Consider the following 26,391-nt stretch of genomic DNA (forward strand, 5'->3'; position numbering starts at 1 on the left):
GTACGCGGGCCTCTCACTGTTGTGGCCTCTACCGTTGCGGAGCAACAGGCTCCGGGCGCGCAGGCTCAGCGGCCATGGCTCACAGGCCCAGCCGCTCCGCGGCATGGGGGATCCTCCCGGACCAGGGCACAAACCTGTGTCCCCTGCATCGGCAGGTGGAGTCCCAACCACTGCGCCACCAGGGAAGCCCCTGGCAATAGTTTTTTGATCTGGGTGGTAAGTTACTTGGCTATTCACTCTATCAATTGTAAATATGTTTTATATATTATTCTGTATGCATAAGATACCTCACAGTAAACATTTTTGTAATTTAAGATTTTTAATATATGAATGGAGGAATGTTGGCCATGCTGGTTAATCTTAGTCATTTTTATAGGAAGAATATGTAGATGTTGATTAGTCAAATGGCTTATGCACAGGGCAGCAGTTCTTTGATAACGAATTATTTGGACCAGTATAAATAAGGGGTTCATTATATTTGTTGCTAGATACGTGTTCTTTTAAATATATGAGGTCTAAAATAATGTACTTAAAAGAAATTATTATGAATTGGTAAACAGCTGTTCCTGTGATTCAGTGTCTTTAATTTTCCTTCTCCCTCCCCTTGTTTACTCCTGTTCCAGTCATACCAGTTACACAGTGCTGTTTCAAGGTAACTGTGCCTTCTCACATACTAATCGCTTTCCCTGGAAAGTCATGTTTCTGCCTAACTCCTTATTTTTAAAACTGAAGTGTGATTCCCTCCAGAAAACCTCTTATAATACCTTTCTTTGTTTCAGCCACACCTCTGTTTCCTTTTAATTCTGTGGGTAATACTATCACAGCATTATGGTATAATGATTGTATGTTAGTTGTTTGAAGGCAAAGATCTGGTCTCAACTTTGTATGCCCAGTACCTACTATAATAGCTGGCATGAGTGAACGTTTAGAAGTTTTTACTACATTGTTTTAACTTCATTTACTTTAATATTAAGTATTTCTTAAAATTAGAATTTTAAAACAAGAATGAACTTAGAAATCATCTATAACCCCTCGAATTTAAAATGTTTTTAAGATGGTATGACATCAGGTTTAATAGCTGAGATTTGGAAATCTTGGGTCCACCACTTGCTGCATAATCTTGGACAAATTAAGTTCTCTGAACTTTATTTTTTCCTTATTTGTAGTAGGATAATAAAAGGGTCTCTTTCATAAGCCTGATGTGAGGATTGCTTGAAACAGTGTATGTAATGCTGTGCCTGATGTAAGCACACAGTAAATACTAGTATGTATATATATCATATGTATATATATTGTGTGTATATATGTATATTATTACCCATGAGGAGATGGGGCCAGTAAAGTTGAGTGACTTAAATAAGGTTCCTTAGCTTGGTAGTGGATGAGAAAGGACTTGAGCTTGTCTTCTCAATCCTATCTGGTTGCTCTTAACACAGGTGCAGAAAAGTTTTTTTGCTTTTGGTAAAATGTATGACATGAGCCATACTTACTATGGAGGGAAACTAGGCCAGACAAATGACATGAAGTATGCATTATTTTCATGTATTCAGCAAATTGGGGGCTATGTACCAGATGTGCTAGAGTCTTCTTAATTGTGTTAAGAAGACAAAGCCTTAAGAATCAAAGGAATACTAAGCAGGAAAGATTTTAGAAAAAGAGTTTAGAGATACACTTTAATACTGAAGTTTCTGTCTTGGGAGATGCTTTGTCCAAGCTTTGCCCATCCCACTATACTGCTAATCCCATTCCTCTCTCTGCCCCTTAAGAAAAGACTATGACTTTCTTAGGCTATAATTGTAACAATGAATGAATGTAAACCGGTCCTCTTCCTTTTTCACCATCCCTTCCCTAACAATTCAATCCAAAAGCCATTTAAGTGGGGCTGAGCAAGGTAAAGCTATCATGACCCAGAGCTGGGTGTCACTAAAACACAGTGAAGAGCATCGTGAAGGAGCAGCCCAAATGAATGTGAGGGGTAATCCATTCAGAAAGGAGGTCCATTAAGGATATCTGAGCCCAAGTGGTGGAGGGGGAGGCATCTGTGCAGTGGATGGTGATGGTGACTGCTCACCAAGGGATGATGTCAGCTTGAGCACGGTGAGAAGGGTATTTGTATAGGGACAGTCCCAGCATGAGGTGTCAGAACCTTAATGGGGTAAAAAGGGCTATGTAGGGCTTCCCTGGTGGCGCAGTGGTTGAGAGTCTGCCTGCCGAAGCAGGGGACATGGGTTTGTGCCCCGGTCCGGGAGGATTCCCACATGCCGCGGAGCGGCTGGGCCCATGAGTCATGGCCGCTGAGCCTGCGCGTCCGGAGCCTGTGCTCCGCAGCGGGAGAGGCCACAACAGTGCGAGGCCCGCGTACCGAAAAAAAAAAAAAAAGCTGTGTAGACGGCAGTGACAGCAGCAATGGAATATTGCTTACATTCAGGGATATTGATCAAAAATAAATATATTTGTTATAATGGGAGCCAGGTTTCTCACTGCCCTAGAAGGGGTTATAAACATGAAGAGAGAAAATTAGAATGAACTTTGTAGTGTTGGTTTGGAACTGGAGTTACTGGTATAAACATATAATTTTCAAGATAGAGAAATAATAATAGATGAAAATGTGTGTTTTTGAGCACACGTGAGAAGACGGGATCAGTGACACTCCAATGAGCATACCTGGCACCTAGGTCTTGGTTTCTAAATATATTCTTCACTAAAAGAAGCCAGGACTTCTTGGAGAAATGGCTGTGGCAGAGAAAGTACAAGATGATACTGTAACATCTTACTCCAGAAGGTAAGGAAGTGAGTGTTCCAGGAATGATGGGGACATGTCTAAAGGATACCAGGAGCCAGCTTGAAAGGATTCTCACTGGCTAAATATGGAACCATTTGAGCATCAAAATGAATAATAATTGATTATAATCCATTGAATAAATTAAGAATCCATGAAAAATGAAAGATGAGGAACAGTGTATTCGCACAGTCTCAGAGTAAACCCCCTACAAAATATTAATTACAAAAACAAAAGGAATTTTACTTGGTGGAAAGTCTGGCAGATACCACCTTAATGAAGTGATTCAAGTTAATATCACCAGTATGGGGAAAAAATTGAATCATCCTCGACCTGATAGAATGTGCTGAGAGCACAACAACATTCCTGTGATATTTCTACCAAAAATGTATATTAGCTTGAATCTAATCATGAGTCAAGTATCAAATCAAATTGAGAGAAACTCTACAGAGTAACTAGCTTGTAATATTCGAAAGTGTCAAGTTTATGAAAAGGAAAGTCTGGAAAACTGTTGCAGACTGAGGGAGACAAAAGAGATGAACGTGTGGTTCTAGACTGGATCCTTTTGGTAAAAGGACATAATTGAATGGTGTCTGAGATTAGATGGCAGTAATGCGTCAATGTTACTTTCCTGGTTTTGATGGTCCTATTGTGGTTATGTAGGAGATGTCCTTGTTTGTTGGAAACACATACTTCATGATTTTCCTTTTTGAATTTAGCATCTGTATTTTGGCTTCTATGGATGATGATTTTTTTTTTAGTTAAGACATTGTTTAATCGATTTACAATGTTGTGTTGATTTCTGCTGTACAGCAAAGTGACTCAGTTGTATATACATTCTTTTTTTTTTTTAATTATTTATTTTTGGCTGTGTTGGGTCTTCACTGCTGCATGCGGGCTTTCTCTAGTTGCGGCGGGCGGGGGATGCTCTTTGTTGCCGTGTGCGGGCTTCTCATTGTGGTGGCTTCTCCTGTTGCGGAGCAGGGGCTCTAGGCTTGTGGGCTTCAGTAGTTGTGGCTCGCGGGCTTATTTGTTCCGCAGCATGTGAGATCTTCCCAGACCAGGGCTCGAACCCGTGTCCCCTGCATTGGCAGGCAGATTCTTAACCACTGCACCACCAGGGAAGTCCCTGCATTATTTTTTTTAAATATTTTCCATTATGGTTTATCCCAAGAGATTGGATATTGTTCCCTGTGCTATACAGTAGGACCTTGCTGTTTGTCCATTCTAAATGTAATAGTTTGCATCTACTAACCCCAAACTCCCAGTCCATCCTTCCCCCTCTCCCCTCGGCAACCACAAGTCTGTTCTCTATGTCTGTGAGTCTGTTTCTGTTTTGTAGATATGTTCATTTGTGCCATATTTTAGATTCCACATGTAAGTGATATCATATGGTATTTGTTTTTCTGACTTATTTCACTTAGTATGATAATCTCTGGCTGCATCCATGTTGCTGCAAATGGCATTTTTTATGGCTTAGTACTATTCCATTGTATATATGTACCACATCTTCTTTATCCATTCATCTGTTGATGGACATTTGGCTATTTGTAAATAGTGCTGCTGTGAACATAGGGGTGCATGTATCTTTTCTAATTATAGTTTTGTCCAGATATATATGCCCAGGAGTGGGATTGCTGGATCATATGGAGTGGGATTGCTGGATCATATGGTAGTTCTACTTCCAGTTTTCTGAGGAACCTCCATACTGTTTTCCATAGTGGCTGCACCAACTTACATTCCCATCAACAGTGTAGGAGGGTTCACTTTTCTCCACACCCTCTCCAGCATTTGTTATTTGTAGACTTTTTAATGATGGCCATTCTGACCAGTGTGAAGTGGTACTTCATTGTAGTTTTGATTTGCATTTCTCTAATAATTAGTGATGTTGAGCACCTTTTCATGTGCCTAGGGCCACCTGTAAGCTTTCTTTGGAGAAATGTCTGTTTAGGTCTTCTGCTGATTTTTCAATTGGGTTGTTTGTTTTGTTGTTTAGTTGTATGAGCTGTTTATATATTTTGGAGATTAAGCCCTTGTCGGTTGCATCATTTGCAAATGTTTTCTCCCATTCTGTAGGTTGTCTTTCCATTTTGTTTATGGTTTCCTTTGCTGTGCAAAAGCTTGTAAGTTTGATTAGGTTCCATTTGTTTATTTTTGTTTTTATTTCTATTGCCTTGGGAGACTGACCTAAGAAAACATTGGCATGATTTATGTCATAGAATGTTTTGCCTGTGCTCTCTTTAAGAGTTTTATATGGGTGATGATTTTAAAGAAAGACATGCAAGTAATGTTTGGCCTGCAATCAGAAAACCTAGGTATAAGGCCTGTTCTAGAACTTTCTAGTTGTGTGAACCTGAGCAAATCAACTGACCTCTCTGAGCCTCAGTTTCCTTATCTGCAGAATGGGGGGAGTAACACTGTCACCCATGTCACCCAGAGTTCTGATGATCAAATGAGATGATCTATGTGAAAAGCACATTATAAACTGAAGCTCTGCACAAATTGCAAAAATTGTAGTAATTTATTTAGCTTTACTGAAATTTAATATCTCTAACTCTAGGTACTTTTGATGCTAAGTATTTGCAAATCACATCCAGTGATTTTATATTTATTTATTTGGTTGCGTCTGGTCTTAGTTGTGGCAGGTGGGCTCCTTAGTTGTGGCTCGCGGTGCCTTAGTTGTGACATGCGAACTCTTAGTTGTGGCATGCATGTGGGATCTAGTTCCCAGACCAGGGATTGAACCTGGGCCCCCTGCATTGGGAGCATGGAGTCTTAACCACTGTGCCACCAGGGAAGTCCCACATGCAGTGATGTTTTCGGGGATGTGTAAATGTTTTGACAATATACAGTTAAGATTTTTCTTTTAACCTTAAGAGTTTGGAAAGGTTTTTTTGGTTTTCTGTTTTGTTTTTTAATGAGACAGAATCTATTCATCATGATGTTATGAGTTATTACAGTAATAGTTCACAACAAAAGGCATTTACTGATACCTTAAAATATAGTTTGGAACATTTATGACTAAACTGCATAAATGTATACATGGGCATTTCATGCATCTTAAAGAGGGGACTCCTATTTTGTATAAATAAAACAGGTTTAATTCTGTCACTGAAGTTTAAAAATAAACATGTTTCATGTAAAAAATAATGTTTCATGGAAAATTTCATATTATCACAACAGGTGAATAGTGGAAGAAATTTATTTTTCTTAGCTCTAAATAATGTGGAAGAAGAAAGGAAAGATGAGGAAAAAGAAATACCATTTATATAATTCAACTAACTATATAATCCACATTTTGAAGCACCTTATTGATATGTTCAACACACAAAGTATCCTGAAAATGTTTTTTGTAAATCAATTCATATTTTGAATGCCACTGGAGAAATAACTGCAAATTCTTATGTAAAGTTCCTAATTTTATCCTTTAAACTTTGCATTTTTCATGTATCAAGTTTTAAGGTACACTTATCATATTAGCGTTTAAGTAAGAATCAAATAGTTTTGTTTTAAAAAAAAAACAGCAGATGTTCTTATTTATTTATGGAAATTTAGCTGTTTTAGCATAGAGATGGGCTAGCTGCTCCTTCCTAAATATTTGTTGTTTGGACTGTCAGTGTTTACAAATTGTTAGAAATAAATTATCTACTATAATTGTAGTCTTCAGTTGTAGAACTGAAGAACTGAAATCATCTTTTCTCTCTCCTAAATGATAAGGTTCTTCTTAGTTCAGCAGACATAAAACTTTCTTCTGATGACATACCCCACCAATGCACACTGGTTCCAAATTAGATTTGGCCAATGAAACAATCTCTTTTTGATTACTTAAGGGAAAAACTTGCATTGGTGGCAGAGCAATTTGGTGTGAATTTTATGATGTGTTGGTAAGAGAAATACAACCTGAAATTCCAATTGAAATATACTGTGAATTATTTCCAAAAAATAAAGACTTCTGAAAAGATGATTTGTTTTGAAACACCTAATGTAGAAACAGTACTGAATGAATTCTAACTGTATGTAACAAAAGGAAAGACATATTTAAGATTCCATCTTTTCCATTGTGGTAAATGCCTACTAAACAATTGAGAGGGGCATTATTTCATTCTAGGAGAGGAAATAAAACTTAAGCTCACCTTCCTTTAGAAACTTCCAGATCCCAAGAAAAGTAGAGAAATTAGCTAGGTTTGTTTCTGCCTCTAAATGTAGTTATCTGAACTTTAAAATATTGTTCTATCATTGAAATTTAGAGACAGTTAAGCAATGAGGGGAAAAGATGATACTATAAAAAGTAAGAAAAAAAAAACATTTAGAGCTTTTAAAATAGTCCTTCCATGGAACTGAACGTGACAAATTTTAATTAATATCAGATTTATCTCTGATACTGAAGAATTCAGAATGTTTCAAGTGGACCAGGAAAGCTTTCCACAGTGTAAGAATATTCCCTGTCTTAATGGGTTTCTTCCCATATTTGGGTTTATAAATTTCAGTCTCTAACATACTTCTCAAGCAAGCATTTTCTAAGTTCCCCTTCCTAATTTAGAGCCTTTTGTGTAACTCTCCTTGCGTTATTTAAATAATGATGACTTTAAAGTATATAACTTCCGGGCTTCCCTGGTGGCGCAGTGGTTGAGAGTCCGCCTGCTGATGCAGGGGACACGGGTTCATGCCCCGGTCCAGGAAGATCCCACATGCCGCGGAGCGGCTGGGCCCGTGAGCCATGGCCGCTGAGCCTGCGCGTCCGGAGCCTGTGCTCAAGTGTGTGACTCTGGTGGAATGGTTTGTGAGAGGACTTGGGTGTATCATTACCTTCAAGGCTATCCATGTCAGCTTGGGGGAGAAACAGAAAATACAAGATTAATGTTAGATTGCCGAATAGAAGGAAATGAAAAACCAGAACCAGAACCAATGAACCCACATACCAAAAAAAAAAAAAAAAAAAGTATACAACTTCTTCCGCTTAGCATAGGACTATTTTGCTTTTATTGCTTTATGGGGATGACAGGTTGTAGTATAGTCTCTGAGGAATCTGCTATTTCACTTCCCCATCCATCTCTGACAATAAAAGAAAAAAGGGAGGGTAGAAAATGCCTTCTGAATACTGCCTCATTTAATGATATCTTAAGCACCAGGTGTTGATTTATGAGCAAAGAGACATGCTATGAAAGGAACCAGGTGTGGATTGTACCACTGGGTAGCTAAGCATTGTCTAAAATGTGTAAGAACAGCACAGTTAAGCCACTGCATTCCATGGTTTTAAGCTTTGCTTGACAGTGACCCAAATCAGTTATACAACAGATACAATGTATCAGGTCAGCCTTTCCTAATTATCAAAAGAATATGGTGCTAATTCTAGGAGAATAATCTCCCTTTTAAGGGGTCAGGGTGGGGTGGGTGAATTAAATGGAAATTCGTACTTACACTTAAATATTTAGGTTGGTGGCACCAAATTAACAAGTTTGCTAAAAAGCAGGGACGGTGAGAGAGTGACTCATCTCAAGAATAACTTTTTGCCTTAATTTGAGATTCATTATTTGATTTGATTGTCATTGTTTGATTTTGGAGCTAATACATTGACTGGGTTTGTTGGGGTCTTTGCATCCATCTCTACGTGGGGCAGCCAGGGCAATGAATTTAGGTTACAAGTCATATGCATTCCACACAACAAATGGAATAAGTTTTAAATGGGTTGCAAGTTTTTTAGAATAAAGATGAATTCTTTGGACTCCATTACATGTCAACATATAGGAACAACCTCAATCAACTGAACTGCCTCCATGCCTTTGCTTGTGTCTTGCCTATTTCTCAGGTATTTCTCACTAATAAAATCACAGAAAAAAAATTAACTTCAGTACTTAAATAACTTTACAATTCATTCCATTTTTATTTTTTACTTTTATGTAAATGCTACATTAGATGTAAAAGGTCTTTAAAAGATTATTTTAAAGTCCATTTACCAACTCAAGTTTTCCTTAAAAAAAAATCCATGGTAGTATCGATAAATAGGGGTCAAGTAAATGCAAACTACGCTGAGGAGAGATTTTGGATTTTTTCTGTATAGTGACATTTGAAAACTTTTCAAAACACCTGTATAACACCTGGCTTGACAAAACTTTGTTTGAAAAAGTGCTTTTTAAAAAATGGTATCTTTGGAAAATGCATAAGTGTGTGTGGGATGGGGAGAATACATATCTGAATATATTTATAAAGCAAGTTCTTAAATTTGCAAAGCTGTTTACCACTGAATACGCTGCCACTTATATAACCTCTCTCCTTTCAGCATGCTAGAAAGCAAAGAGAATGGACATGAGGTAGCAGGAAGGAATGAAAGAGTGAAGATAATGAAGGTAGGTCAGTTAAGAGTCATTTTTAAATCCCCCTCTGTTTTCCTCTAATATTTTGGGAAACTTCTCAGCAGCTAACATCTATGAGGAAGATATTCTGCTAGGAAAAGCAAAGAATAAGCAATAGAAGAATGTAGGGGGAATACAGGAAGATGGCCAGGGAATATTGTTGGGGAAAGGAAGCCAAGGGAGGAAGCTCTATAACTGGATTAAACTAGGCTTCTGCTATATAGATCTTCTTTCTATAAGGTTAGGATTAAGTTAGATTTATATAGAGGACTGATGTGATATGGGGCCAGATCATTGAGTCCTTTTATCATTGACTAGGCTTTACTCCCTTTAAGATTTTGGTAAGGAAGTCTCACACTACAAGGTAAAATTTGCTTCTCTACCTATGCATCTGAGAGTCCCAAGCCACTGAAGTTCAAATATACTTGATCTGTATTAAGGGTTTTATGTGGCATGTAAGGTTATTCACTTAACTGACCCTTTTCCAATCAGGCTTACTTACACTCAGTCTTGAAAATTATCTGGAGGACTCACTATCCTGGTAGCCAACCAGGAAGGGTCAAGGGGTTGGGAGGAGGTTCATTTAAGGCTAACCCAGACTCTCCAATTACTTTTGGGTTGAGGATGACCTTGGTTTAGGTCAGGGTACCAGATCTCTACACCCTGTGAAAATTTGATTTATCCACTCTTCACAAAGCCAAGTAACCTTAATGGTTAAACTCAGTCATTTGAAGTAGACAGAGCTTAAACCAGATAGTTAACACTGAAAATGCATTTATCAATATTCATCTTCAAAGTAGTTCATAGCCAAGCCACAGTGACTAATGAAATAGGCCAGATTTGCCTGTGGAACATTATCCTGAATGTTTAGCAGAGAGACAGGAAGATGGCAGTGAAGTGCAAGAAATACTAAAGCATGGCCCATAAAGGAAGATGTATGGGCTAAAGTTCATTGGAAAAGGAGCGGGTGGCAGAGCGTGCTGTAGTAATTATACCCTTCAAATAATAACATACATACAGATTTCAGTAGGTGGAATTTGTTAATGTAAGAAAAACTAGAGGAAATTCATATAGTTTGTAACGGGCCCAAAGTATTAGAATGGAGATAGGGATACGCTGGAACAACAGTATATACACAGACACACACGCTCACATGTACAAATTATTTTTCAGCTTAGCTTCTTACATCTTCCTCTCCTGACTCCAGAGCAGTACACAGGTTACAGGGTTCTAGTAGATTCCAGCTATAGTAGAATTCTATGCTACTCAGGAAATATATGGCTAGCAAGACAGTATCCCTGTTTTCTTCTAAATGGTTTATGCATTCATGAACAGTGAAACCTTTGGAAGCAAACGATGTTAGATACTGATGATCGTAACAAGGAATGATACAGGAGACTTTCACAGACTTGATCCTAAACCTAATCCTAACTGACGATACTGTGGTTTTCATCACCTCCATACACACCCTCCCACATCCAAAGCAGTCCACTTCAGCTGCATCACAGAGTCTAACATGATAACATGTCTGGGAGATTTCACAGAAAGAAGTGGCTGGAGGCCATAAGAGTCTAGGCACCATAGTCTTTTGGGACTGTGTCTCTATGAAGAAGGCCCTTCCATCGGCAGGCTTAGCTGGCAACTCATTGAGTTAGAGGGGGAAGGCGAGGTGTGACTTGTCAGAACTGGAGGAAGAGCTTGTTGGGAAGCCATTTTCCTTCCTTTTTACACAGCGTTCAAGAGGATATCCCCACAGGGAATTTCTGTCGGTGTTTCTGGAGTGATACCTTTAATAAGACGCTGTTAGGAAGAAAACATAATGTTATAAATATTCTTATAATTTAACAGTTTAAAATTTTTTTCAATATTAAAACAAAGGTTAAGTAGCATTTAAATGGCATTTAATAGTAAATTGGAATAGTCTTACTGACTTTCCTTAAGAAAGGAATCCGCAACTTATCTGTTCTCAAATATGGGTAAAAATGGCATATTCAGGAACTATATAAGCATCTGTAAACTAATTAAGAAAGTCATCATAACTCTAATGGGAGAAAGGATGGACCTTCAATAGAACCTCTGCTGGCCTGTAACATGCCTTTGATGGCCTGGGAAAGGGCATCTTGTCAGAGGAGGCTTCATGTGGCCCACAGGGCTTGGGAAGCAGAGTGAGCTCTGGATTCTGGCTCCCCCCACCTCAACCATGCTCCTTTTGCCTGCATACATGCTACAGGCACAGTGCACAGTGCCATCAGCCACTGTAACAGCCAGGATGTTACTGATTTAATGAATTTACCTGTAAAGGAGCACTGGTTAGTTCATACAAGGGTGCAAATTATTACATAATTAAATTTTAAAAGATGTGCCCATTTAAATCATCATTCCTAAAGCAATCTCATGTTGATGTAGTACTTAGCACAGGGGAAAGGCTGAGAATTTTTACTTTAGAAACAGCTGAGGTACACAGAAGCTTTGGGACAGATCTGAAATATGCTCGGGCTTGGGTATGAAATATACAGCCTGCCTTGCAAAACTTAGCATCAGTGACACGAAGCAGCTCAGGGATGTGCGGAGCACTGCAGAAGCTTAGAAGAAAATCTTTGTTAAGTAAGTTGCTCAGTAAAATCTTTGATGCCAAAAGTCTGTACATATGGTGAGCAAGGCAAAATTGGATCTGAAAGCATATTTTGATTTATTGATTTTAGGTGAAGCTCTGCTACTTGTCCTTTTTATTTTGGATTGAAAAAGTATGCAGTCCCCTTCAGTTTTTTTTTATTTCCTGGTTCTGGGGGTTGATTCTTCTTTAGGGAGCAGGGCCTATGGAATTTTAAAAGTTCCCATTCTCATAGGTAATGAAGTTCACAAAATTGTACATGTTGTGTTCCTAATGACCTTAATATTCAAGAACTAAAATCTCACACTGGAAATCCATTTAAAAACGAGTTGCTGCAGTGCTCATCAACTACCTGGACATGTCAAGTCATAGAAAGCAAAATTTCACAAACCATCCTTTCCCATAGATGAATCTGTAACCCATAACTGATTAAGGAGAATTAGGCCTTGCTAACTGGGAACTGGACACATCACTCTAACTAGGGTAGAGGCAAGACCCACAGTAAACAACACTGTGAAGTAGAACATTTGGCTTTTGTACCCTAGCCCCCACCTGCCCATTCTCCTGCCCTTCTGGCTGCTGATCTCCCCAAATGCCAGGTCCACCTTCGTCTTCCATATTTCAGCAGCATTCCAGTTGCCACATTACTACTGCTCTCAAAATTTGCCAGTCCCTGGCCTTCTGCAAGGCAATCATCTAAGCAATGGATCACTGTTGCCATCTTCATGAATGCTTACTTATTAGGGACCATCTTCCCAGTGTCTTTGTGCAGGTCACTAGGGGCTTCTGGGGACAGTGACCTAATCCAGTTGATGACTCCAAACTTGAGACTTCCAGGTTGCAGATGCACATGATAGCCTCCAAATTACAGGTGAGTAAGTGGTGGCTCACTCCACAAACTGTAGCCTTGTATATGGCTAGGGCCCAGAAGAGTTAAGAAATTTACTTTTTTTTTTCTTTTTAACCATACCAAAATTTTATATGAGTTCTCCCTCCCTCATAGATAGAATGTTAAAGACCATCAAGTCTGGTATTCACAAAAAATTTTAGTCCCTTGGGGTGCTTGGCAAAAACATGGCATGCTTTATTCTCATCAGAAATTAAGCATGCACATAGGCATGTTAAGGCTTTTGAGAAATCCTGTAGTAAAGAGACCTATTTACCTTACCTTAATCCAGCATTCTCCAAAATTATTTGACCATGTAACCTTTTTCCCCCAGCAGTAACACTTATTGATATCCCATGGAACTACTACTACTCCTTAAAACATACTTTGGAAATGTTAATCCAATTCAATGAGCACATTTTAAAGATGAAGAAACTAAGGCCCAGAGCAGGTAAATGACTTGCCATAGTCTTTTCCCTCATAGGCCCCCTTGACCAGCTATATCATGATGCTTCCTGGTAACCCACTGTTTCTCATCTGGTGGCCTATGACAAACATGGCCCTGCAATCGGCCTTACCTCTACTACTAATGGATCTGAGCTCTGTTAATTATACACCGTTGGGTGGCATTTCCTTGTGGCTAACGGGGAATTTGCAAGAAAGATGATCAAGACTTGAGGTACAGTCTGTGACCAAAGAATACTGAAATTTATTAACCTAACTAGAGTTCCCACCCCTGACCTTGGCCTCTGGGTTTGAGTCAGCTGGGCCAGTGGACTATCATGACTGCCATAAAGGACATCCTGAAGGAGCAAGTACAATGACTCTTGTCTGAGTGTGTATTTCAGGCAACACCAGAGTCCAAGCCCCTTTGGGAGGAATGAGGTTGTGATAGGACTGTTTTGGGTGTAGGAAATTAGTAACTCCTGGCAGAGTTACTAATTCTGTTCACCTAGAATTCAGTTTTTCTGTTTGGAAAAAGAAGCAATCTCAGTTCTTAGAAAAGAGATGATGTTTAATGGCCTCACGTTCTCTTCGTGTTTCTTGTGAAATGTTTTAGGAAGATGAGTATGATGATCTGATATTTAAGTTTTGCTTCTAAGAGCCCATAGACTAGCCCACCTGTGCTCTCAGGTCATTATAGAGCACAGGTCCCTCTAGCTCTCCCCCAAATACCACTCTTCACCTTTGAGCTTGTCTCCTACACAAGCACCCACCCACAGACTTCTAAGTGGCCGCTCCTTCAGGCTCTACTGCCACAGTAACCTTACTGTGGCAAGAAACACAACCAAACAAGTAACGACCCAAGCATTTTCAATTCTGGTAACATTGCTGGGAATCCTGGCAGCCTGAACACTAACTAACTCTTGTCAGTACAGGATGAAAAGTGGCAACTCATCTCTCCCTAACCTCTAGAGCCAATTTCTACATTAGCAAACTATTAGTACCCTGAGGACACAAAAGAGAAGCTGCACCTAAACATGAAAGAGCACTGGGCCAAAAACCAGACTTGGATTCTGAGCCTCCCTGTACTGTGTATCCCTGGACAAGTCACTGAAATAAGGAAACTATGAGCGGCATTATTCCCAGACTCAGTATCTTTGTCTGCTAATGATACCTGCCCATTCACCTCACAAAGTATTTTGATAACAAAATAAAATAGTCTACATGAAGATGCTTTAAAATATATACAATCTTATACAAATTGTAAGATTCTGTTATTGAAATTTTTACAGCACATTATTCATTTACTGACATGAATCTTGCTAAAATGGCAACTTTTTTTTTTCATTCCAGTGACTTGAACTAAAACTACGATATTGTTGCAACACCCTTATTTAGTGATTTTCAAAACAGCCTTTGTAGGGCTTCCCTGGTGGCGCGGTGGTTAAGAATCCGCCTGCCAATGCAGGGGACATGGGTTCGAGCCCTGGTCCGGGAAGATCCCACATGCCGTGGAGCAACTAAGCCTGTGCGCCACAACTACTGAGCCTGCGCTCTGGAGGCCGCAAGCCACAACTACTGAAGCCTGTGCTCTAGAGCCTGTGCTCTGCAACAAGAGAGGCCAACGCAGTGGGAGGCCCATGCGCCACAACGAAGAGTAGCCCTCACTCACTGCAAATAGAGAGAGCCCCCACGCAGCAACCAAGATCCAACACAGCCAAATAAATAAATAAATATTTTTTAAAAAGCCCTTGTTACACTGCTGTTAGAAAATGACCACAGACAATTTCCATCATAATCTCCACTTAAACCAAGTGGATTTAATTTAAATCCACTTAAATCAAATTTGTGTTATTGCTCCAGACACCACTGATCTGATGTGCATGCCCAATGCCATGCAGGAGGCAAAGCAGTTTTCTGATTATGTTTAGAATGCTATACACCAAGTTGTGTGTTATGGTGCATCCAAATGGCCAGCTCACTCTTTCACCTTTGTACTTGAGGCTTATGGGAGATGCCTTAAGGTAACAGTGGCAGCTATTAGAGGCTACACGATGGTATAGTTATATAATTATATAAGACTAAGAGCCTCCTGGTGAATTCTTGTGGTGGACTTAACATCCTTTGAATAGAGCATAAGAAGAGTACCGTTTTCTCCCCAAACAGTTACCAATCTGAACACACACACACACACACACACACACACACACACTAGCACATACCTCCTTAAGTGTCCCTGGAGTGATGATCAGCCGATAAGTTATATACATCGGGACGCAGATGAAAGATGAGGTTCCTATGCAGTAACCCAGGATGATGCTCCACTGAGGATAATTATACTGAAAAAGTCGTAGCTGTGGTGGGCTCATCAAAAAACTGCAAATGATGAACTAAAACAGAAATTCCAAGAAACATTCAAAATTTTTCACGATATCCACACAGAGACAGTCCATATACCACAAACACTGAACACTAAAGCTAAGACACTTTCAGGAAATTGCCTAAGTGTGATATATCCTAGATTGAACTGACACAAAGAAGTCACTAATTTCTGTGCCTCAGCTGCCAACAATGAAGCCGTTAGGGGCTTATCTTGATTTTCCTCCCTACCCCCACCTCAGCCCCTACAGTGGGGATGCCAAGGCCTCAGAAGGTTATTTAGGGGGTTACAGCGCCCCTTTCAGGGCAAAGAAGAGACCGGCATCCATCAGGAGTGGTTCAGTCCCCAATTTGAGACAGTGGAGGAATAAACTGGGAGACCTCTCCATAGCTCCTGCCAGTCCTAGGGCTTCATATTTCTTTCTGCTTTGTTTTCATTTCCTCCTGCGTTTCTCTGCGGTGATTGTTTTTGGTAAGATGGAAGGCATTTAGGTCCAGGAGACATAATAAGGTTCTCAAGACCTGGCTCCTAGGTAAGTTCTCCTTCTCCCCGCTTTCCTTGCATTAACCCCAGGCTAAGAACTGGGATTTCAACAAGGATGGCTCTGCCGTGAGGCATCTTGACAATAAATGACTGCCTGCCACAGGCCCTTGTAATGAAAGGAATAATGGAAGGAAAAAGCAGCTCAATACACTTTTGACGTGAAAATTCAGTGAAGATTCCAACCAAGAAAAATTCCATGGTGTGCTCCCAATACTCGGTTTATGAGTTTTCTTATTTCAGTTTGGTTTCCAGAGACAGCGTAAATACAGTTTTTGCCTAGTAACCACTGTGCTGAAATCGTTATTGCTCTTGATTTAATTTTATCTTATTATTTCATAGTCATAAAGAAGACAGTAATGTAAATTATTTGTGGGCTTAAACATCTATTTATATCTTTTTTTTTTCTTTCTCTTCAGATAATAAAATGGGAAATTGTTAAACACACATTCATCTTCAGAACAGTGTTATCCTAAGTCCAGGAGGAAGCTTTCAAAACAGGAGCCCAGCCAATCGCAAACCTTTCTCTGGACAGACTCTCCTCAGCCCCATACCCGGCTACTAAGAAAGGTAATTTTGAAACAGGGAAAGGTGGGGTCTGGTTAGGAGCCATCCCTGCTGTAACTCGTCTCATCTTGATGTCAGGTGTGTGAAACCTAATGCAGTTCAGGGAGGCCTCAAGCTCTCACTGTGGCCACTAAGTATTGCTCCAGACACCCGCTTGCACATCCCCACCTCCTCTTGCTCATATACGATATTTTTCTTTTTTATAACTTGGCTTCAGTGAAAAAGAATATTTTTAGTAAGCTACTCGTTGTTTACCTAAAGCAGCTTTAAAAAGCCCAAAGCAGGGGATCTGTTAAGTAAACCTAGAAGTGGAAGACAGATTTGCCTCCTCTTAATTGGGCCCTGGAGCACTTACCTTTAGAGGAAGTGAGTAGAGTGAACATCACAGGAATTATGTCATGTCCCTGAACCCAGATCTGTACCTGGGTTTTGTTGGGCACGGAAACTCATTGGCTGTACACCAAGAGTTCACCCAGTTTGCCAGACAACCACAGAAATGAAAATACTAAAAGCCTGGGGCCAGGACTAGGGTAAGGCATATGAGACATTCACCTTGGGCACAGCATTTAAGAGGATGTCAAAATTTCAGTAATCAAGAAATAATAATAATATAATATTCTAGTGCAATACTTTAAAAAGACAAGCTCTGACAGGGCCAGATTAGGGCAAGGTGAGTGAAGTGAGACATGCAAGTATATGGTTGGATCCTGTATTTATTTAAAACGCTGGTATTTTGTTCATCAGGGATTTTTTTTTTGCATTAATTTTGATTTTTAAAAACTACTGCATAAAAATAGTATTTATCGGGACTTCCCTGGTAGTCCAGTGGTTAAGACTCCATGCTTCCACTGCAGGGAGCAAGAGTTCGATCCCTGGTTGGGGAACTAAGATCCCACAAGCTGCACGATGCAGCCAAAAAAAAAAAAGTAGTATTTATCTTGACTACTGAGTTTTTTGGCACCCCCGGAAATTTTACGTCCAGGATGAGTGCCTTGCTTGCCTTTCCTGAGTCTCAGCCCTGAACATCATTCCCTCCCTGTGTGGAGAATATGAAAGTAGACAAACAAACAAACATGGCTTCTTCCCTCAGGGAACTAATCCAATATCTCTCCTTCCTTTGAAAAACAAATGAAAAGATTTAAGTAGATTATCAAGAAGCACTGGTAACAATATAATAACCCATTTATGTCAGGAGTTCTACTTCTACTAATGGCAGACTAGTGATCCAGACCAACCCTCTCACTGAAAACAACTAAAATTTCTGGATTTAAAAATACATTGTTTTAAATTTACCAAAAAGCAACAGCAAGCTGACAAGGTAATAAGGAACTACCAGGCCAAGATCTAGAGGAACACTGGAGCCCACAGCACACACCAGAGGCCCTAGGCCCTGAGAGTATCTGCTGCTTGGGGCAAAGGTTGGCTTTGGTTCTGGAAACCTCCAGGGTCCAGGGGAATGGAAGTCAAGGAGGGATTCTGGGGTAGAGAGAGACACGTGCAGCATTATGGAGGCAAGAATGAGCACGCTGTCCATCTTATAAGTTAACATTGAGATGTGCAGGTACAGAAAAACACAAAAAATAAAGAACCACCCCGAGGGCTTCCCTGGTGGCGCAGTGGTTGAGAGTCCGCCTGCCGATGCAGGAGACGCAGGTTTGTGCCCCGGTCCGGGAATATCCCACATGCTGCAGAGCAGCTGGGCCCGTGAGCCATGGCCGCTGAGCCTGCGTGTCCAGAGCCTGTGCTCCACAACGGGAGAGGCCACAACAGTGAGAGGCCCGCGTACAGCAAAAAAAAAAAAAAAAAAAAAGAACTACCCCGAGAAAGTCAAAATAGAATGCAAAAAGGGTTGTTTTGAAAGAAGGGGAAGGCACAGATGCATACATGTCCTAAGATGAAATGGATGGTCCAGATATCCTAATAAGCTGGAGCTGGACTGAAGGAACAGTCTCTGGCTCTAAAAGATCAAAAAGCTCCCCCCACCCCAAATCAAGTTACAGATAAATGAAAGAACTAAGAGTAATCCCTGCTGATGTGCACGGAGTCACTTTACCCCAGGCTATCTCAGAGTGCACTTGGGATGTTAGCATGGTGCTTATCCATCTTTGGGCAAACATCTTCAGACGGGTACCAGGAGGGACGTAGGGGCACACGCAGCAAGGCTGGAGTCAGCACTGAACACGTCCTGGCAAACAGGCAACCCTTGGAGCTGAGCTCTCTCATTCTACAATGAATGGATTCTACTTTTGACTCAGATCTACACCTGAGAAACCTGGTGGGGGGTGCGGGTGGTCTTTAAGAAAATGAATACAGAATTACTAGGACCCTTGTTAGGTCCTTCGTGAGCAGCACAGTAAATACTTTCCCGGCCTTGAACAGTTCTTTCATGTGACCTTAGACCCTAAACCTCAATTTCTCTGAAACTGTGAAATGGGGAACTAGAACTCTACGTCATAGAATTGTTGTGAGAGTTGAAACAGCAAATGGGTGTTAAGTTTAGTGGAAAGTCTGGCCTGGCACTCACTGACCAATGAACGTTATGTGTCAGTATCACAGAGCAGCGGAGGGATGAAATAATGTGACAGAAACGGGAAGAGTGGTTAACTATGGGGGGCACAGTGACTGGGAGGGGACACGAGGAGCTTGTGAAGTACTGGTCATGTGTTTCTTGGTATGGTTTTAGCTACAAAACGGTGCTCAATTTATAGAATTTCACTGAGATGTACACTTGTGATTTGCGCACTTTTCTGTATATATATGTTACACTTCGATAAAATTTATTTTTTAATGAGTGTTTGAGGGTGAATCTTTCTCCAGGGCAAGAAGGAGAAGGGAAATGACAACTCACCAGGAGAAACAGAGGGCTGATGGCTACCCAGCAGATCCTCCAAAACCATCCAGGGCTGAAGCCAAGCATTTCCTTCACATCACTGCAGAACTGATTGATGCCTAAAATCATCCAAAAGAGAACGAGATTGACTGAGAGAGGAACTAGACTGTCCTCCTATCCCTTGACTCTCAGAGAGAGTAAAAGCTCTGGAGTTTCTCTAAAGGAGGGGCTTGGGGGCACCAATCTGGTCTGAAAGTGAGATGGGGGACTTGTCACAAAAATGCACGTTACAGTAAGCAAAGCTCTTTCTACACAGAGTGGGAGGATTGGTGGACATCTGGGGAGGGACCTAAAGCCCCCTCCTGGTGCCCACACTGCCTTTCTAGGATTGCAGCATATATCTTATTTTATCGTTACTGTAGAAAAGGAAGTGGAATTTTGTTTAAAAATGGTGAAACCACTTGACAGAGACTGACTCTGACCATATGCTGGAAACTTTCAAGAGAAAATTTTAACCACACTGTTGCGCATTCATATGTCAGATCAAGATCAAGGTTCTTCTCTACAAAGTAACTGGCATGGAAGTGAGGACTGGGGGAGAAATCGACAAGGGGAAGGAAGGGTGCTCTGCAGTTGCTTCTCTGAAAGTACCCAGCGGGTCTGTAACATTACACACCTTGCACTTGGTCCTCCGAAGTGCTGAGGAGGTGGGGAGGACTTCTTTAAAAAAACAACTCAAAATGTGGGCCCCCCTTCTTTATATTATGTGTAATGACACACATGCTAAAGCTGTTCTGCTATCATAGAAACTAGGAAAATATTTTCAGAATGAAATCATCACGTCTTGATTTTAAAGATGAAGAAAGGCATCTCTGAACCTGGTTTTCTTCATTTCCATTGCCTGTGCCCTCCTCATCCTTGCCCAGGGGCTCTTGGGATCCCTGCCCATGAACCTATGTCAGCTCTCTCTCCGCTCCTGGTGGTTTCACCCTTATCAGATTCCATCCCACGATCGATTGGGTGAGGGGGGCGGGGGGGGGCGGTGTAAATTGGAGGCTTTACCAAGACAGATAATCCAAACAGGAACATTCTTGCCTCTTCCCTAGAAGATAAGCTCCTAAACTCTGTCTCAGGGCTCTGGAGGGAGTGCTCGTTTGTGAAATTTAAAGTGGGGCCACTCTATGTAACAGCAGAATATTGTACGCTCTGCAAATGCATTCACTGTGCACTAGTTCTTTGTTGTCTGTCCAATTCTTAGAGCCTGTCGGGATCTTAAGCAACCACTGTGGATGAGCTATAGGGAACCACTTCAGCCCTGTCTCCACTGGGTAAACATATAAACTTAGAAGAAAAAACCATCCTCCCAGGAGTGCAGGCAATCTGTTGCACAGAGTGTGGAGGAAGTGATGACCTGTTTTTGAAGAAAGGATGCAGCAGGTGATGTCTTGTACACTGGCCTGCTTTTCCCTGACGACATCAGCCCTTCTGTATTCTGGTGGCTATGTGGGCTGGTGTAGGAAGGATCGTGGCTAGTGGAAGGGAGCATCTTACCATAGAACCAATACACAGCAATTGCTTCTATCAGGGCAACAGTGAGCACTGCGGGTCCCGTGGCAAACTCCTCCAGCAGCTTCACCACGTAGGCCCCTCCCTGGAAATGAGACCACAAACCCGGTTAAAGGCCCTCTGAGGCACTGCCTCCTCTTTATGACAGGAGCATAAAGAACTTCTTAACTTAGGATAATTCTGGAAAATTCTCTCCTTGGGTCTAACATAAGTGTCCCAGAGCCTACTTCTTGGACTGGCCTTGGCAGATGGGCAAGATTTCATCCCATCAGACACCTCTTCCCGCCCTACAGGTCACTCTCGTCTTGTTTCCACTCCCCACTAAGCTTTAAGACAAACTCAAAAGCGCCTCTGGATCTGTTTTCAACTTTCTTCAATTTACTGAATACCTACTGTGTATTCTACCCCAGAAAATCTACAATACCAGACACACCGGGCCCAGTGGTCATGGTTTTGCCTCTGTCCTAACTCACAAATCCCTTGGGTCCTACTCAGGGCCCCACAACCCTGCTGAAGCTCCAGAGCCATTGGGGTCATGGCTTGAAGATGTTTATCTACAAAATCTGCCTTGAGTCAGAAGGATACACGCCTACGATGCCTATGGGTACTATCTGATGCCTGATTTACAGTTTGACAGTATTTGCCTCAGCTACCCGCCCCCCCCCAAAAAAAAAAAAATCAAATCACTAGAGAAGGTCTAACTTCTTTACCATTACAAATTCTCTGGAGGAGACGAAGTGACATTACAAACATGAGATGCCAGCCTCCAGATGTTCAGCATATCAGGACATGAGGGCACTATTCCTATGAAAGCAGCCCTAAGGACTGGAAATAGACTGAAAAGACACATCTTAGTTTTCCTCCAGATAGTCTGTCAAGCCTTAAATCTAGTTGGATTTGCTGTAAAATGCTGAGCCTCCAGATACCAAGCCCAGATTCTTCAGACAGATGCCACTAGAAACAACTTTTCTTCCTCTCCTTGATGACTAACTTTTTAACAGTGGTGACAACTTCTCTCCCTTTGGCCCCAAAGCCAGGGCACCATGTGGGACGGAAAGGAACAGCTTCTTGTAACATTCTATTGTCCTAGGGGAGGTTGACTCTAAGTTTAGGGTTTTGGTACTCACAAAAGTCAGGGTGATCAGGGATCCAAAGAAGCAGGTAATGACCACGCTGAGCACAAACCACTCCCGGCGCTTGGACCAGATGTGTGGAAACTCATCCAGCACGGCTGTGATCACCCCCTCCAAGCCTGCAAACTGAGAGGGGCACACAAATGGTCACTGAGTAGACTTTGGGACAAATCTGCTACCTCTAGGACAGTGAACAGAAGGGAGGGGTTAAATTGCCAAGTGACCTGTCAAGCTGATCGTGACCAGTTCCCCCTACTCACCGGCCCTCACTGGAAACATATCTCCGTTTTACCTCGTCATTTAGAGCCCATTCCTAAGGACATCAAGGAAAGAAAGTATAGCACATGGACAGGACTTCTCTACATGAGGTATCTCGGGGAGACTTTGGTTGCATCAGAAATGCCAACTGAAAGCTGAGACTCATTCCACACTAATGATATGAATGCTGGGCTGCAGGGCACTGAGACACAAGTGTGACCTTGCCCTGGCCTTCAGGTGCTGCCAGTCTGGTCAAGGGACAGTGCACAACAGTTCACATATGCTGAGCTCTTGGCCTATGCCTGGCACTTTACCCTCATTATCCCATTAATGCCTCTAATGTACTAGAGGGCAGTAAGCACCCAAGTGAACAGGGGCTGAGGGAGCACCAAGAGGGAGCAGCCAACATGGCCTGGGGTGGCCAGGATGGGAAGGAATGGGTACAGCTTCCTTCCCCTCCTCCTCCCCCCCTTCTCCCTCCTCCCGAGAGCCGGATTTCCCTCCCCATTCACTTACTGTGCTGTCCAAGCCCAGTGTGATTAACATCAGGAAGAAGATGATGGCAAAGAACGTGGATGCCGGCATGTTGGCTATGGCTTCCGCATATGTGATGAAGAGCAGGCTGGGGCCTGAGACAGAGCAGGAAAGAGGAGGAGGTGGTCGCTGAGACCTGCCCTGCAAAGATGTCTCAGGAGAAACTTGGCCACACCAACAATTACAATTCCTGTCACAAAACCTTACATGTGAATCAGGGTTGGACATGTACCAAATGCTTCCTCACACCCCACACCATCCTACCTGGACATCCTGGGAGGCAGGAAGGGAATAGTATCCACCTTGAAGAGTATGCGCCCTCAACCAACATGGAGAAATGAAACAAACCTGAGACCTCAAGACTAGCAAAGCTGAGCACATGAATTAGAGTGTCCGCTATATAATAATTCAGTGCTTTTTTTTTTTTTCAACATGAGGATTGATATCTCTCTGAAGTCTCACAGCGTTTAGCTCTCTCTTTAGCTCCAGAACAGTAGGAAATGTTTTATTGATTTCAGAAGAATCTAGCGGCCTCGGAATAAAGACCTCCAGCTATTTTGAAGTCCTTTTTGATAGTATGAGGGACATGTCTTCAACCTCTCATGGACTAAATAGGCTGCCCTTAGTTTGGGGCATGGAGTTCATCAGAGCACCGTGTCGGGCTAAAGACAGATGTATGTTTGCAAGAAAGCCCTGGGACTCCATCCACAAGATCCCATAACCTCTTCTTCAACGTCTGTCACTCTTTTTCCATGAAACCTTACAGTACAGTAGAGTGCTACACATCTACATTTAATTTTTCTGCAAAGGATTAGTAATAATTTGCTTACTAGACTTGGACCCATCACAGGACCCAAACACACTTTTTTTGTTTTTTTTAAATAGGAATTGCTATCTATCTGTCTATTTATTTGTTTAGGCTGTGTTGGGTCTTCATTGCTGCGCGCGGGCTTTCTCTAGTTGTGACCAGCAGGGGCTACTCTTCCTTGCGGTGCACGGGCTTCTCATTGCAGTGGCTTCTCTTGCTGCAGAGCACAGGCTCTAGGCCAGTGGGCTTCAGTACTTGTAGCTCGCAGGCTCTAGAGCACAGGCTCATTAGCTGTGGCACATGGACTTAGTTGCTCCGCGGCAATGTGGAAGCTTCCTGGACTAGGGCTCGAACCCATGTCCCCTGTGTTGGCAGGTGGATTCTTAACTACTGAGCCACAAGGGAAGCCACACTGTTTTTTAGTTTGTTTGTTTGTCTTATGTGGCTGCCGCTGGGTTTTAGTTGCGGCACGAGGGATCTTCGTTGCGGCATGGGGGATCTTTTAGTTGCAGCATGCATGCGGGATCTAGTTCCCTGACCAGGGATCGAACCTGGGCCCCCTGCATTGGGAGCACGGAGTCTTAACCACTGGACCACCAGGGAAGTCCCCCAAACCCACTACTTTTAAAAGCCATCATCCAAGTCATATTTCCAAGCCCACAATGTATTCAAGGCCCCAGTACTGGGTGCCAAGGGAGCTGCCCCATTACCACCATGGAAAGGGCTGAAATTTCCAAGGCAGTAAGTTTCTCTAAAACCTTTGAGAATTTTAAGAGGAACATTTAGAAATAATGCAAAAGTTAGATATTTGTAAAGATCCAAAGAGCAGCAAAGCAATTCAGTGGGAGCCAGGAGCCCAAACAAAACCCGAGGTCCTACCTGCATCTTTGGCCACCTCAGACACATCTTCGTTCCTCATCTCAGCCATATACCCCAGCACTGTGAAGATGACAAATCCTGAAACGAAGCTCGTCATGCAATTCACCACACTGGTCACCAAGGCGTCTCTGGAGCAGAAAACCCAAGGGGCCTGAGACATTTCCAAGTCAGGAATCTAAGGGGCATCTGTCTCCAGCTGTGACAAGGGTGAGTGGGCTGAGCTCACAGGGACTTCAAGCCTGTCCAGGTGTCTCCTCCCCTCCTCCCAGGGCCCAGCCTCTCAGACGGGTTGCATTACCTTGAAGCACAAGCTGCTGTTATCACCACGCATGGCGTGGGGAGAACAGCAGTCAGGGGTGGTTTTAAGAGATGATTTTGTTGTAAACCAGCACAGCACAGACCTCTGGATTTCAAACAAGGCTTGCTCTGAAGCAGGGCCTGAGTTGCAGCCGGGGCCAGGAGGAGGCCTTGGCCTTACATTTGTGAAGACCTCAGATTTAGACTTTTGACATTACGTGTAAATGAGGTTATAAGAGTGCCACAAAGATATCCTGACACTTTTAAAAGAGGACTTCATAAATTCCATTTTTTTTTAAGAAAAAAAAATGTTATGAAGAACCTAGGGGTAAAACAGGAATAAAGACAGAGACCTACTGGAGAACAGACTTGAGGATATGGGGAGGGGGAAGGGTGAGGTGTGTTAGGGCGAGAGAGAGACATGGACATATATATACTAACAAACGTAAGGTAGATAGCCAGTGGGAAGCAGCCGCATGGCACAGGGAAACCGGCTCGGTTCTTTGTGGCTGTCTGGAGGGGTGGGATAGGGAGGGTGGGAGGGAGGGAGACAAAGAGGGAAGAGATATGGGAACATATATATATGTATAACTGACTCACTCTGTTATAAAGCAGAAACTAACACACCATTGTAAAGCAATTATACCCCAATAAAGATGTTAAAAAAAAAATTAAAAAAATAAAAATAAAAAATAAAAAAATAAAAAAAAATTAAAAAATAAAAGAGGACTTCATCATACAACTTTAGGCTGGTGTCCCAATGCAAGGCCACATTGCTTAGGGTGCACGTAAATTCCTTTTTAAAAAAAAAATTAATTCTATAATTATCTTACGAATAGCACAATCAGACTGCTGGACATTGCCATCTGTGATAGAATATTAAGACAAAGTTAACTCTAAAGATGAGGAGTGATATTTAAATCATAATTGGCGCCATGGTCCCTGTTTTGTCACATTTCTGAAATGAGATTTTGACATAAAAATTATGACATTCTATGTTGGTCAAAATAGTTCAATCATTATTCTTTTTGTATATATATATATAAATAAATTATCACAATTTTTGTTGTTAAATACATTAACAGCTCAAATCTAAACATTGAATGTATGCTGTGATTTCTGTAAACCTGCTTTGGAATTTTTTAATTTTTCCTGACATATAGAGAATCTCACAAAACAGAAGTGGCCTGGAGCCTCTCTCAACCCCTGAGTGAGGCTATGGTCTGGGTGAGTGGTCAGGCACCTGTGGCACCCCTGAGGGTCAGAGTGTCAACGTGGCCTAGCGTGGCCAGGTTTGAGGCCATTGGTTTGATTGCTTTCCTCCAGACCAGATGACTTACACTCACTCCACTTTCAAGCTTTGCTTGGGGGGCCCCAGATACTCACTGGTAACAGTTGTTGTTGAATTTGTTGTAGCTCGCAAAAGCCAGCAGGACCCCAAAGCCAGGACCGAGAGAGAAGAAGATCTGGGCGGCCGCATCCACCCACACCTGCAACACCGCAGAGGTAAGGGCCAGGGCTGAGACCCA

The 26,391-nt window shown here is 42.0% G+C and overlaps 1 protein-coding gene and 1 non-coding gene across 2 annotated transcripts in view; both read right to left on the reverse strand.

The window, feature by feature from the left end:
* Positions 1 to 10,154: 10,154 nt before the first annotated feature.
* Positions 10,155 to 26,391, reverse strand: part of SLC6A4 (solute carrier family 6 member 4) — a 35,471-nt gene continuing 19,234 nt past the window's right edge. The window contains exons 7-14 of the mRNA XM_007452455.1: positions 26,249 to 26,352; positions 24,566 to 24,693; positions 22,861 to 22,973; positions 22,081 to 22,212; positions 20,939 to 21,038; positions 19,406 to 19,506; positions 15,293 to 15,460; positions 10,155 to 10,929 (exon numbers count right to left, since the gene is read on the reverse strand). Coding sequence (XP_007452517.1) covers positions 10,855 to 10,929; positions 15,293 to 15,460; positions 19,406 to 19,506; positions 20,939 to 21,038; positions 22,081 to 22,212; positions 22,861 to 22,973; positions 24,566 to 24,693; positions 26,249 to 26,352 — 921 coding nt within the window. The 3' untranslated portion in view covers positions 10,155 to 10,854. The remainder of the gene's footprint in view (positions 10,930 to 15,292; positions 15,461 to 19,405; positions 19,507 to 20,938; positions 21,039 to 22,080; positions 22,213 to 22,860; positions 22,974 to 24,565; positions 24,694 to 26,248; positions 26,353 to 26,391) is intronic.
* On the reverse strand, positions 24,217 to 24,289 carry TRNAW-CCA (transfer RNA tryptophan (anticodon CCA)). The gene has a single exon. It is a non-coding gene; the product is annotated as a tRNA-Trp (tRNA).

The sequence above is a fragment of the Lipotes vexillifer genome, unplaced genomic scaffold (assembly GCF_000442215.2).
Source record: "Lipotes vexillifer unplaced genomic scaffold, Lipotes_vexillifer_v1.1 scaffold216, whole genome shotgun sequence".
Classification (NCBI taxonomy): Eukaryota; Metazoa; Chordata; class Mammalia; order Artiodactyla; family Lipotidae; genus Lipotes; species Lipotes vexillifer.